The sequence below is a fragment of the Rhipicephalus sanguineus genome, chromosome 5 (genome assembly GCF_013339695.2).
Source record: "Rhipicephalus sanguineus isolate Rsan-2018 chromosome 5, BIME_Rsan_1.4, whole genome shotgun sequence".
Lineage (NCBI taxonomy): Eukaryota > Metazoa > Arthropoda > Arachnida > Ixodida > Ixodidae > Rhipicephalus > Rhipicephalus sanguineus.
The window spans coordinates 35498996-35513608 of NC_051180.1; the positions used below are offsets into that span (position 1 = coordinate 35498996).

Below are 14613 nucleotides of genomic sequence, written 5' to 3' on the forward strand. Positions count from 1 at the left end.
TGACGTCAACATATGACGTCACAGATCGCAAAAATTTGTGACTTCATCATGACAACACATGGTAGTGCAGAATGCTTGCAATGCCTTTGATGCTGGGTGCAGTGCAAGAGAAAGCTTTCGCAGAGGGGCAGGGGAGAATCAACACATCGACCGAGAAGAAAAAGAAGATGGCTGTCGCCTTCGAGTCGTCTTAAGCGAAGGCAAAGCGACCCTAGCTGTGAATTTTATCAGTCACTTTCTAACAAAAAACGTAAGCACTGCGTAGGCAGGCATGTTTTCATTTAAGAACTGCACGCTCGGCCGCGCTTCCAGCAGCCTGTCTTTACCATGGGACGTGGTGTTACGAAGTGCGGCGCGAGCGCCGAGCTTTCTGCAAGCGCAGGTGATCTAGCAGCGGCACTCGTAACACCCCGAGCGGCTCGGCTCATTCATTCCGGCTTTGCCTCGGTGTTCTTTTCTCAGTGGCAGGCCGCTTTGCGTCTAATGGGCGCACTCTTATCGCTGGTTGCAAATAACGCTCGTTCGCCTGTTACGCGGCCCCCTCCGGCCTTCGCTGTCTGCGCATGCACTACGCTTCGCTGGAGTCGACGCGTTTATACGTGCACCGTTCTGCATCTCATATGTGCGCGCACCAGGCCTTGCTTTGTGGCCGTCGCCGCAGGCGACAGGCTCCGTAGCCCGTCGGTGACCCCGCCAGAGTTCCCTGCGGCCTTCTTGGCTCTCACTCTCTCTCTATCTCTGTCTCTACATGCTTACGTGCGCTGGGTTGCACGTTCGTGCGTGTCCGTACGTTTGTCGCAGAGGTACTTTCGCGCTTGTGTGTGTGTGTGTGTGTGTGTGTGTGTGTTTGTGTGTGTGTGTGCGTGTGTTGGTGCGTGCGCGTGCGTGCGTGCGCGGCTACTTGCTCCACATACGCGGCCCGACCGTCTCGCTTGGGGTGTCGCGTCCAAGGGGAAAGTGCCGTAATTGCGGTGCGAGCAGGCGAGATCTCGCGCTCTTTTGTAACGCGGCCGTAGCGTTGGCTTACTTCCAGACCGCGGCTCCGGTTGGCTCTGCTTCCCTTCCTCGATGAAAGTATGGTGGGAGGGCTTGGCCGGGGAGGGGGGGCGGGGGGGGAGGGGGGGGGGGGGGCTTGAGAAGAGTTGTTGCGTGGGGAAACGCGGCGTGCTGCTTGAGACATTCGCGCTCGTGTTGTCGGTCAGGCTGGCGAGCGCCTTTTTGCATGATACGTGGCTGTAACGACTGCGAGCCAGCTGCCCGCCCTCCTCTCCGTTCTGATTGCTTGTGTCTTCGGGCCAAATGCCCAGAAACGGCAGCCGTGTAAAACTGACACATAAATTGACACTTTCCTCTTCACTCAGCGTTGGACAACGTGCGGCTTCACGAGATATTTGGCGCCCTCGTGGTTCATCGTAATTAGCCGCTGGCATCCAGGGCTCTCGCGCTAATGTTCTTGGCATTTAGAAAACACCCATAATTAGACGTATAGTGCCGGACAGCGACAGAGCTGGACAGCGAAGGCTGAATATTGTGCCACGGGAACCGCGTACGCTACGACGGCATGGAACCTTATCTCTACTGCGTATATCTTCGTTCACGGCCATTTTGCGCTCTTAAATCTTGCAACCTTATTGAGGGGCTTCTATGTATCGTAGCCATGTCGGAAGCAATTAGACCTCGTAGAGTATTCGTCCCTGACGGGAAGTGCTATGGTTCGCGCGTGACTACATATACGTTGATGTGCCACACCCCGGTTAATCGTCGCGCGATTTATCATTGGACCGACTTTTTTTTTTTTTTTTTGCCACAGACAGTGGTTGGGATTGAGCCCTTAGTTCTTGAGTACCGTTCGAGAAAGTTGCAGAATCTGAAGCCGCGTGACGGTACGTGAAGCCCTGAAGCGGTGGTGCGATTGCGATAAATTCCATTTTACGGCAAAAGGCTTTAAAATAGTATCAACTATCTTGGGTGTAGTTGAAATGGTCTGCAGAACGGGCAGATAGCTCAGTGCATTGTTCGCGCACCAAGAGAGCCGAATTGTACGGAAGCTTCTTTGGAAAAATCTTTTGTTGCCATACAGTCAGTCCGCGAAGATTGTCCGGTCACATGTCTCTTAGTTGTTCAGTGAAGTCACATGTGACCTAGTTGTTCAGTGAAGCCTTTGAACTGCCGCATTTCATTTCCGACTCCCTCAGATTGCAGCTCCAGTTTTCAAAGTCGACAGTGTACACGAGTATGTAGAGGGACGTTTTTACGATGTGGGCCGTCATCGTGTCCCGTCCTTGCATCGACCTTTCATTTGTCTCGCTTGCTCATCCAACCACCAGGGTCTCTTTTGTTTCGTTTCATTTTCTTCCCTTGCCGCCATCATCATCCCGTCTCTCGACGTCTTGTGTACGCGCCGAATTGTTCGCGTTTTTGCCGTCGACGCGCCAGACATCGTTCTGGCGCAGACGCAAGAACGTCGGCTCTGCGACGTATTGAGGAAGGAGGGATGGAAAATAAGAATAAGAAGTCCGCAGGGAGGCGCGGTGTACGAGCTCCGGGACATTTGTCGCGCTTTCGCTCGCGTCGCCAGCGCGGCGACACCGTTCTCGCTCTTTTGTTCCGCATGCTCTCTCTCTCCCCTCTGTCTTGTCTCTCATCGTCGTCTCTTCATGTGTCCGGAATGTGACGGGTTGCTTAGTCTCGCTCCACCGTTCGACATTTCGTGGCGAACGTGAAAGAACTTTTCTTTTCCTCCCTTTCAGCGGGACTCTTTTTTTATTTCCCCTTTGTTTTATATGCGCCCTTCTTTTCGAGTCGCCAAGCACGTCCGCCGCTTGTGCGCGATTGCTCCAGTGTATACTGAGGTGACGCTGCGCTGGTATGCGGACACGTATTACCACTGTTGCCGTCGCGCTGCTGCCGCCAGCCTCGTGGTTCTTAGCCGACTGACTGACAACTCCTAATAACGTTAATAATATCTGGGGTTTACGTGCCACAGCTGCGATATGACTATGGGGCACGCCGTAGTGGAGGGCTCCGGAAATTTTGACTGTCTGGCTTTTTTTTTTAACGCGCACTGGACATCGCGCAGTACACGGGCCTCTAGCATTTCGCCTCCATCGAAATGAAATAACCGCGGCGGGGATCGGAGCCGCGACCTTCGGCTCAGCAGCCGAGCACCGTAGCCACTATACCACGACGGCGGACGAGTGACAACTGCGAAGTCACCGAGTAGCCATTCCGTTGAACGTGTATTCTTGCGGATCAGAATGGGTTCATCTCGGTGCTGCGCATAGTGGACACTGTTCGAACGACACAAATAAGTGCGGTGAACGAGAATAGCGCGCACACGGTAGCGCTGTCCGTTCTCATCATAGAGTTTGCAATATAAGATTACGTGCCTGAGCTTGCGAACCTGGTGACACTCCTCATGTGTCCGCACGTGTGTGCCTAGAGAGCTTTAAAGCTGGCTTCGCTGCGATGGCGAGTGTTGTGAGGTGCAGCCCAAAGCTGCATCTCCTTTCGTTTTGTAGGTGATATGCAGGATGCTTCAATATTTGAATATTCAGTTTATATGCTTCCCAGAAAACGCTGCTATGTTGCATGCCATGAAATAAGATCGTCTTTCACCTCTTTCCGTGCGTGCAACCTTGACCCGACGTTGTGCGTTGTCTTGAGTCTTTACAACAGCCGCCTTGAAGTAGGTTTCTGTTGACATAACCGAGGCCATGTGAAATGAATATGTGCTTCCACGATTCCTGTTGTTTTTCGAGTGGTAGCGAAATACAGCAATAATGTAGCCCATCGAGCAATATGCCACGCTTAAACGTGTACTTGTCCTATGGAACTAGTTGGATCCGTGGAAAAGTCACTTGTTAAGAAATTGGCAGGTTCTAATCACACCCCACTGGCAGCCTTTATTTCACTGCTCATTCGGTTTTACCTCTCATTGCTAATGCCCATATACTCAAGAAAGAACTTTATTCTGTCGCTCATCGAAAGCTACGCCATCCGCCTTTTATGAGTATCTCTTAAGCCCGTAGGCGTAATCATTTACATGATTTTGAGTGAATGGCTAAGGTGAGTGATAAGGCATGAAAGGGATGAAGAACAGGATTTTACAGCGAAAGTTATGAGATCATTTCACCGGCCGTTTTTGGCGCCGTAGTTATCCGCCGTCGCCGCCGCCGCCGCCGCCGCCGGTGTCCGTAACTAGTATCGCTCGAAATACGAAAAAAAAAACGAAATAAGAAAAAATCCCAGGATGGAACGAGGTTCGAACCTGGGCCCTTTGCGTGGGAGCCCAGTATTCAACCTCTGAGCCATGCCGGTGCTTGAAACTGCTTTGCAAAAAGGTCCTATACAGGCTTCATGTCGGGAAGGAACCACATTAGCATATGCAATATAGCGTGGTAGAAGAGTAAAATAAGCACCAAGCGTCGCACAACGCGAATTCTGTAACGAGGCGTCACACAATGCGAATTGCGCAATGAGTAGGTTGTTCAATGCTTCGAACCCATTAGAAAGGGCTCTGCCATAATTCTTCATCGTCATCAGGCACAGCATCAACAAAGTGCGCATAATGCCTTACATGCGTTTAGCAGGTACCAACGCTCTCCGCAGAATGACGAAAAATGGCACAGTGCCTGCTGCCCTACTTCTCAAAAATTACAATGATTTATAGCGTAGTGGATTCCTCGCAAGTGCACTTGTATTGGTTGCCAAGGAAGCCCATAAGCGCGTGATCCATTTCCTCGGGGTCTCAGTGAAATTACAATGATTTATAGCGTAGTGGGTTCCTCGCAAGTGCACTTGTATTGGTTGCCAAGGAAGCCCATAAGCGCATGATCCATTTCCTTGGGGTCTCAGTAATGTTCTTCGCCCCCCCCTCCCCCTCCGTCTCTCTTCCACGTCAACGTATGTTATACAGCATGACGGGAGAGGGAAATAGCGACCGGGCGTCACCTAATGCAAATTACATAACTGGTGGGCCGTTTAAAATTCCAACCCATTACAAAGGGCTGAGCCATAATTCTTCATCGTCATCAGTCGTCGCGTCAACAAAGTGCACATAATGCCTTACAGACGTGTAGCTGGTGCCTCGCTCTCCGCAGAATGACGAATAATGGCTTAGTAGGTGCTTCGGAACTTCTTAAAAATTGTGATTTATGGCGTAGTGGGTACCTTTCTAGTGTACTTGTATTGTAGCTCCAAGAGAGCTTAACGGGCTCTAGAAACGCCGCTCTTCCAGCTTTCGCTGTGACTGTGCTGCGGTTTCAGCGCAGGCCTGGCGTTTTTTTTTTCTTTTTTTTTTTTGTCGCTAAAATGTGAACATCGAGTTTCCACGAACCAAGGAACTTAGAGGAAGCACCATACTGAATGCTTGTCTGCACGGATGTTGGTAGCGCCTTTAAAGCTGTCTTCGCCTCATAAAGAAGCTTTCTGTGGTGAAGTACGCTTCTGCGATTTTCTTTGTTTCGTATGCGTATGATGGACGACGTCGCCATGGCGGTGGTTGAGTCAGACGTTGTCGAAACAAACTGCTTACGAATTAGAGCGTGACACGAACGAACATAAACGCACTCGCGTTCACACATACGCATTCCTACGCGGTCAAGAAACGCAGTGAACAGAACAGTATGTAATATTAGAGTGCTGTCGAGGGAGCTTGCGGCGCTCACGGCGTGTTCATATGCGTACGTGTGCCATAAAATAGGGCTAATGTGTTTCAGACATGGTGTTGGCACTTTCGTAATTTAGCATGCCGCGGAGACGGTGTTCTATGGGGAACCTGACGGCACAATTTACTCTCACGTATACATTACTTCCGTATGAATTTGCAATTTGCGCTTTGAAGCCACAATATGGATGGACTGTATATGTGTAAGGCGCCTCCACAGCGCCTTCACAAGCGCGCGGGCATGATTGCAAGGCCCTGCGTCTTACCCCATCAAAGCGAAAGATGGATGTTACGGTGCCTAAGCAGAGTGTTTTGCGCCGTCCCGCGAGGTGAATGAACGACTTCACGTGGCCCCGTTCCGAAGAACGAGCTCGCTCCGTGCACACGTTCTGTGTAGTGAAAACAAAAGAAGCGGCGGCGATGATTTGAGCGCGAGCATCTTCGCCCTCTCTGTTATAACCCTCGTTGAAATGGAAAGGTTTGAGACTTCGGGATGCTGGTTTATCCTTTTGACGGAGCTTACCAATCTCTCCCTCGCGTTTAATCGCGCAGTAGCCTTATTTAGTCGTCGATGGATGTCATGTATAGTTGAACTAACGCCGGACGTGAATGTTAAGGAGGTGCGTGGGAGCCGGTCATGAATCGGGGGCAGGGAGGCGGTGTGATTGAATTTGGCGAGGAAGAGAAAGTATTTCTGCAATCCTTGTAGGGAGCGCGACTCAGTGCCGGTGTTGTTCGGGAAAAGGTGAATGGAAGAATAGAGCCGAGTGAGAAAGTGCGCGGAAATTTCGAACTATAAGTGCGTGCGGAGCGGGCGTGCCCACGGCTGCCTGCCACCTTGCATGAGTCGCTCAGATTGTCGTACGTTGTTGGGGTCCGTTGTTGGCCAGTCCGCATCGTACCGGACATCATTGATGAGCCATTGGAAGTCGTGTAGATGTAGGCTGAAGCCGATGAGGCAGATGTCGGCGCAGTTGAAGCTCTGCCGCTGTTTCGCCTTGCCACCTCGGGCGCTGCCGTGACGACACCAAGCAGCATAGCTCCGAGGCATCGTCGGGGCCCCGTCCGCATCCTTTCAGACGTCTCCTCCAGATGGTGCGGGCTGCCCGCAAGCGGTGCGCACCGTACACGCGCGTTTCTTGCGAGCGTTAGATCGATTCGTGAGGTCACCCCTCTCCCACTTTACGTCGTCGTGGCGTCCTCTTCCTCTCTCTCTTACCGTGCGTACTCTTCCGGCAAGTGGCGGCGCGTGGCGGCGCGTCCCTGCACATGCAACGCTCACGCACGCGTGTGCGTGGACGCGCGCGCACGGCTGTGGCGGCGGCGACCCGTGGGCCTGCTCTCCGCCCATCGACGTAGCCACGCTCGACGTAGTCGTAGTAGTACGCGCTCATCGCGACGGCAGCGCCCGGCGTTGGCTTCCCCAATCGGCGCCCGTTTTGCTGCTGCTGCTGCTGCTGCGGCGGCGGCCGCGTCGGCAAGCGTGGTGGCCCAGTGCGTTCTGTTTTGTGTGTGAAGCGGCGTGCGCGCGCTCGCCAGTGGCCGTCCACTCGTGGCCCAGTCAGTGGTGCTCGCGCCCAGTGTCCGGTCGTCCAGTGCTCCGCTCCGAGGCATCGGTGGTGGTTTGTGCGGGGTCTGTCTGGTAATGCGGTGCTCTTTTGCCTTCGGCCAATGATGGTGTGGTGCGTGCCGCCCTGGTGGTGGCGAAATCGGCGGCGTTCGAGCCGGCCCGCCTGTTTGTCTTCGTGTTTGTCCTGCTGGTCACTGTCGTTCGAGCCGATGGCTCCCCGCGGTCCCACCACCTTCGGACGTGCTTCGACCACTTCGTGAAGCGGCCGTCTCGTCCCCCGTCTTGTGAGTCAGCGCCTGCTGTGGGAGGCTTGCTTGGTCGACTCCGGAGAGATGCCGTCGGGCTGGAGCGAACTTGCGCTCCAATGCGTCAGCGTGAGTATAGCGGCGCGGAGACCGCCCACATCGTTCGATTCATCACTTTCTCCGGCCTGCCGATTTCATCGGCCACTGTCAGCCTTGTCGGCGATGCCTGGATTGGAGGCGCATTTGCCAGCGAAGGGGGCACAAGATAGAGGACAGAATCGGGGGAGATAGGTGTTGCTTCTTCCCACTGCTTCTTTCTGTTGTCTTGGCGCTGAAAAACATCCCTCTTGATTTTAAAAGTGCATTGATGTTTTACGACATCCTTATTTTCCGTGCTTTGATGAAAACGCCTTTCCCGGGGTCAGGCAATGGGCTTAAGACTGTTTGAATTGAAGTTTATTTGTCCTGAATTCTGACAGGAACGGGGGTAGAAGTTAAAGGCTAGACAGCCTGACGTTCTCTTCTAGTAAATTCGTGTCATGTATCAGATAATTTTCGAGTGTTCTCTTGCTCTGGAGTTAATGAAGTACGCCTTCACCCTTTAGAGTTCGAGTAATGTAAGCACACTTCATCGGTGAGTGATAATCTAATATGGTAGTTATATACAGATACGGGACAGACCGCCTCGGGACAACCGGTTACACCAGCCGGAATCGGTTCTAAGCACCGCATCGGTTTTTGCAGTGTAATAGTGTTTGCTGTGTGCACAGTCGGAGTGAAACTTGTTTAAAGCGATCGAACGCGTGGTTGTGGATGCTGGCGCCGTCCGCAGCTGCTACCTCGCGTTACCTACAAGCTTCCGTTTATGCTTGAATTATAGCACAAGGGCCTAGCATGCATTATGACTATGGTAATTTCGTAAGCTTACGGCGTCGGTCTCCGCATATTTTTGCAAAAAACGGCAGCTCAAACGCCCGACTGGCCGCTCTAGACAAGTGTGACTCCAACTGTACGTTAAGGATATAAATATAAGTATAGGCCGCGGGGTCACTTTGGTCGTTAAGCACACGCCGAGTTGGCTTTTCTTTCTCTCTCTCTTTAAGGAGCGTGTGACCATCACTGTTGTGGGCAGCGAGGCGTATACCTGCACATAAATACTCCTGCATAACGCTTTGGTATCGTGTAAATTGCCCTGCATCTAAACCCAGTTTACACAACACAGCCTAGACTCGACACGTGCTGGAGCCGCGGCATGGTCGTGTTTCCTACACGCTATCTTTCTTGCCAGAATTATCAGTGTATAATGAAGGTTTTTTTTTTTTTCTTCCTGTGTGAGACAGAACGAAAATTCACTTACCATGGGTGTCTATGGCGTGCTCTTTTGCGCTATTGCACAACAAATATTCAACGATGCGGATATAGGTCGAGTTCTTTCTTTCTTTTTTTTCTCTCTCTCTCTCTCGCTCTGACTGATTTCATGGCAAAGCCTTCTTTTCGTGTTATATTCAGTTGACGAAATTTGATTGGCCCTGCTGCTTTATATGTTGTCGAAGAGGTAATGCGTTTTGTCACAAAAAAAAAAAAAAAAAAAAAACGTCATGACAATGTTTTACTGTATTCGTGTTCGCATTGTACTGGGTTTTTCGACAGAAGTTGAAGGCGCTGAAACACTTACAGGCCGATGCTTCTTAGGTGAAGGGTCATAAATAATGTTGATGCGTGGAGTTCATGTACTTGCACCTTGGAATGTGCGACGTTACAGGCAGAGAAGCGGTGGAACGCCGGTGGGTTTGTCAAGCGTGACAAAGTCCGCATGTCAATCATGCCCAGAGCGTCGTTGTCAGCCAGAGAGGAAAGGAAAAGGAAAAAAAAAAAAGGGGTCACTGCGGGACGTTGTGTCGATACAGCATTACGTCACCACGCACTTACGTTACTGCGTAAGAAAACTAACACAGAAGAAGGGGCTAAAAGACGGTAGATGGAGAACGGTCATGACTCATGCAAAAGACTACACAGCGGTCGGAGCCACATTCGTCGAATGTGCGTCCCTTGACTCAGGTTCCTACGCACCTTTGTGTAAGGAAAGTAATTAAGTATAGTTATAATTGTTGGGGTTTTACGTCACGAAACCACGATATGATTATGAGGGACGCCGTAGTGCAGGGCTTTGGATAATTTTGACCATCTGGTGTTTGTACATGTACCTAAATGTAAGTACGCGGGCTGATAGCATTTCCCCTCCGTCGAAATGCGGCGGCCAGTATTCGATCCCGCGACTTTCGGGTCAGCAGTCGAGCACCATAACCACTAGACCACGGTGGCTGATGCTGCGCACAGTCTGAGCACGTGTGTACGAAGGTAAACGAAAGTTTTCTTCAGCTTTCGCTTCAGCGCCCGTCTCTTCCTTTGTGCATGCTGCAGTGGTGGCCTGTACAGCGAAAATACATTGCCAAGTTACGTATTCGAAATGCTCGCATGCGCTCAGCATGGCCCAAATACATGCAGTAGGGCACGCATTTCGTCTGGTTGGTTCATGATTATTACCAGTAGAAGAACAGCGCTAAAAAGTTTCGGTAAAGGCATATCCGTGGCTTGCTTATCATGTGTGTTAGACCAAGTGTCTCGACTCTTCTTGTTTATTTCTTCTCGTTCATATATTGTCCGTCTTGTGTTTCTTTAGTTCAACAAACCAACACGAACCTGTAAGTTTGCGATCACCGCATCCTTCTTTATTCTTTTTTTTTTCCTTTCCGCACTCACAATACAAGGCAGGCTTCTGTACTTTATTCTCACGCGAGCGCATTCCGCTCCCGAAAATTTAACGTCTTCCTCACGAGAGTAAAGGAAGTGAAATTTGTTTCGCGCGTTGAATGAGCACGACCAGGCGGAAATGGTGTACAGGGCCGGTTCTATTTTCTTCCCTTCTGCGACTGATAAAAGCAGCGCGACTGAAAGCGTCGTACCGTTGTTTGTGCGGGCGGCGTAGATCACGCACGAACACGCGAGAAGTTGATGAAATCGCCGCTCGGTTCCCGGTTTATTACCGCGTTCTTTCGCGCCTTCCGTTTTGTTTTCTTGTCGCGACCGCAGCCGTACAGCTCGGTCGGCGGTGTGGCCGGTTGGGCGCTCGCCGGTTGACAGCGTACGCACGAACCGGAACCGCGCTGCTCGTCGCTGGGCGGAAGTAGCGGCGCATCGTTGAGCGTTCTCGCTTCCGGTGCCGGCCCCGCGTATCCGCTGCTGTGCTGAAGGGCACGCGGATTCATGGCGGCGGCGGTGTGGTCGGCAGGAGGTGGGGTTACCACGATAACGCCGCTATCGTCTTCGTTGCGGCCTACACGGATTTTGGGAGAGCACAGCCATGGTGTAACCTCCGTGGGATCTACTGCGCGTCCACGCGGGCTGTGGCTTCGGCATGCACGTAGAGCGCGCGCGCGCGTGTGTGTGTGTGTGTGTGTGTGTGTGTGTGTGTGTGTGTGTGTGTGTGTGTGTGTGTGTGTGTGTGTGTGTGTGTGTGTGTGTGTGTGTGTGTGTGTGTGTGCGTGCGCGCTGGGAAGGAGGGTTCTGCGTGCACACAACGCAACATCGTGTGCGTGCGTGCGTGCGCGCGCGCAGGGATGGGGGCGGGCGGGGGGGGGGTAGGTGACATATAGGTAGCTTCCCGGCGGTGTGTTCGGCGGCTTCACAGTCGTGCTTCAGTCCTCACTGCTTTATATGTAGCGATAAGTTTGATATATCAGGAAGACGGGCTCACAATGCTGCGCCGTGTCTTGTGTATTTTTGTCCCAGTTTACTGTGGTGCCAGAGATATGGGAGTGCGCGTCCTTTGCGGTTGAACTTTTCACAGCGCGGTTTGTATCCCGACGGTTGAGGGCGTTCCTCGCTTTCGGCGACTCTTGGAACGGTGTCTCTGCTCTCGTGTACATTTTGTCGGGTGCGGTTCCGATGAAACTGGAAACGAGGAGGAGGCAGCTGTTTCAAGCGAAGCTGAGGCCGCGGCGCCCTCGTGGCCACGGTGTACATATATTACACCGTGACCGTGGCTCATTTTCGAGGCACGTCGGTCGCGGGTGGTTTCCGGGTGTTTCTTCCAACTCTCCTGGATTCGGCGAACGACTGACAAAAGGTTAGGCTTCACCGTCGCGATGGCTTCGACAGGCCTCGCCGGACACGACGCAGCGGCGGCGTCTCGCGCGAGCAGACGGTTTGACGCGCTTTCGGCTACGCGCGTGCATACGGCGTATACCACCCGTCGTGGCCTCTGTTTCGTCACGCCTGTCTCCTTCCTGCAAGATGCGTATACCTGCCTTGTTGTTCCGCGCCCTGGCGTACGTATGCACCTACGAGGCCCCCGCTTTGTCCACAATTGCTCGCTGTCATTGCTCGCACATCGACCGGGTTTCGGGTTGTTCCTTTCTTTCTCATGCGGTCGCGGCTTGCTCTCTGCTGAGGGAACGGAGGAAGGAGGGACGCTCCGAAAAGCGCGCGTTTCCTACGCCGACAGCAAAGAAAAAAGTCGAGCCTTGGAAGAAACGTGACTTCGGCTTCTTCGTCTTCTTTTTCTCCGTTCCTTGAGCGTGTGTTTGCCGAGAGATCGTTGACTCGTCACCCTTTCTCACCCGCTCTCCTTCGTCTTAACGACGGGGAAAGTCGTACGAGGAAGACGGGGCTTCACCACGGCAGGAGGAGAACCTGAACTCTTCTTGGCTATAAAGAAGCAAAAGAGGGAGAGAGCTCACAAAGCACGTGGCACGCACGAACAGTGGCTGCGTGCGCGTGGTTTTAGCCCATTCGCCGTGACAGCGGGCCCGGGTCCGTGGATTCTATTTAGAGAAATGCTCGCGTGCTTGCGCGAGCAGCTTATTGTTTTCCGCTGCGGTTGCAGCAGCATCAGCCCTCTTGTTTTCCGTCTGTCTGTCTGGACGGGTGCCGATGCAGGGCATGCCTGCTACGGCTTAGCGCCTGCCGCGCGATTCTTGACTCGAGCCTGTGCCCCCCGCCAGCACCTCCGAGATTGCCGACTTTTTTTTCGTGAGTCTCGGAGTATATGTTATCACGCTATAGGCCCTGGTCTTATATCAGTGCACTACCGTTTAAGCCTGGCGTGAGTACCGACATTCCGTCCCCTAAGCGAGACAGAGACGGACTGGAATTTTCCATTACAGCGTGGAGTGTCACTCTTTTGCCTGTCGGTCGCTTGACAGTATAGCAAAACGGAAAAATAAAGCGCGCTTGAGTTCCTCGCTGATGCATTCCTCGAAGCTGTCATTTCCCTGAAACTGCGCAGAATTAGATGATGAAATAGCCCTCGCAATCCTCTTTGTTAAACAAGTTTCTTCAGTCATGACGTATATATTGCGCCCTTCTGTACACGGTATTTCGACAGGCCCCGAGAGACTTCTCTTAATCGCCGCCAAATAGCAAGTATTTCTCGGATGGGTACCGATATATCACTGACCTTTCCTCCGTCAATCTTCGGTTCCGGAGAATCTAGCACCAGGAGACGGAAACCAGAACACAGATACTTTACAAGAGGGCCTCTGTGTAATCAGTCGGGCGGTCGCGGCGTCTTGAGCAATTTGCTGTTGAAAAATGACCTCTCCTGGAGCACCGATTGCAGTCTGTCGATCAATCATTTTTGATGTCTCAAGGCCGGTTCTGGAGACATACAAAAAACGAGGCCTCGCGGCTATGTCACGTAGTGATCCGGGGGTAACGGATGCCTAACGAAATTGATCTCCGAAAGTGTATCTGTGTTGGCATGCATTTATCTTTGTGGTGTGAAAACCACAGCTTGCGCGCGCGCGCTTTAGACAGCGATGAGTAGATGTCCACGCGTACATTGTTTCCGATGTACAGCGGCAAGGTGTGAACGCTCTCGAGGTTGCGCTACGTCGATAGTCTTGGAGGCTACACTTTCTTATGGCGTTCTAAGCCGGAGTAAGAACGGAATTGGGGTGCCCACAGCAAGATCAAGATGGACAGTGTGGCTGAGGCTCATAGGCAAGTGCGCGGATAATGTTTTCACGTGAACGATGGTATAATGTGTGTGTTCAAAGATATATGGGCAAAGCGGCGCCAGTTGCTGTCGCTGAAATCGCAGAGGCGGCAGTGCTGTCGTAGCAGCAGTATAGTTGGCGTCACGCTGGTCACGTCACCAGAGGTGGGAGTGAATAAATAAATAAAACGAAATGATGATGATGCTCCAAATAATTATGATGAAGCTTTTCTTGCGGGCTTAGGACACCACGTGATCTCGCTAGCCGATAGCATTCACTCGCGCGCTTACATCTTCGCTGTCCGATCGCCGACGGTTTTCACAGCCTGCAACTGGCTGAACTTTTCTTTTTTATTTTTATTTTATTTTTCTGACTCTCTTTCGAGAATTAAGCTGTTCACGTCGACATTAAAACGTGATCTACCGATAACCCGTGTTTCGTGCGTGGCGCAATATACACTATAGTTGTAACCAGGCAATTAGTGTAGGCCTCATGGGCAAGTAATCCGCGCTCACTTCAGCGTCCGCTTTTCTTACAAAAGCTCAAGCTCCTCACGACCGCGACAGTCACTGCGAAAATGTTGGCGGCGAAACGGAGATTCGCATCCGTGATTCCACATCGTGGCTATAAAGTTATGCCAACTACTTTCCCGCTTACACGGACACCACTCCGTCCCGTTATTTCTTTCTCTCTCTCTCTCTCTCTCTCTCTCCCTCGCTATATTATGCATAAACGGGCCTTGGCGATAAATGAGACTTCACTGTATAGCGTCGGACGCCTATAAATAATGAACAAGCGTCCTTCACCCGTTTCCTTCGGGGGCACGCGCGCGTACTCGCTGAAAGCCGTGTCAGCAAACCTTGGAATTGAGATGCGACCGCTTTCCAACGTTGTGTGCGAGCCTTTGCTTCGGCATTATTTATGCTTTGTTCCGTTTCTCTGCTTTTGCTTCGTTCCCGTGGCCATCCAATTGCATCTGTAAAGTCTTTGGTCAAGCTTGCCCTGAAAAATAAGCGGAGCGTTCATTCAGAAGGTCGAGGAAGACGCGACGCACGCTGCATAGGAAGTCAGAGACACGTCAAGAAGAACAACTGAAGGCTTGCTTGGTGATGAGACAGTGGTTTTGAGGTG

General features: G+C 52.0%; 1 protein-coding gene across 2 annotated transcripts in view; it reads left to right on the forward strand.

The window, feature by feature from the left end:
- Nucleotides 1-14613, forward strand: part of LOC119393491 (uncharacterized) — a 267437-nt gene that overhangs the window by 100723 nt on the left and 152101 nt on the right. The window contains exon 1 of one of the 2 annotated variants that reach the window (XM_037660536.2): nt 7189-7612. The exons of the other annotated variant lie outside the window; for it this stretch is intronic. Within the exon in view, the coding sequence (XP_037516464.1) occupies nt 7571-7612 (42 nt within the window). The 5' untranslated portion in view covers nt 7189-7570. Of the gene's footprint in view, nt 1-7188; nt 7613-14613 lie in introns of those variants that run through there. 2 annotated transcript variants of the gene reach the window in all.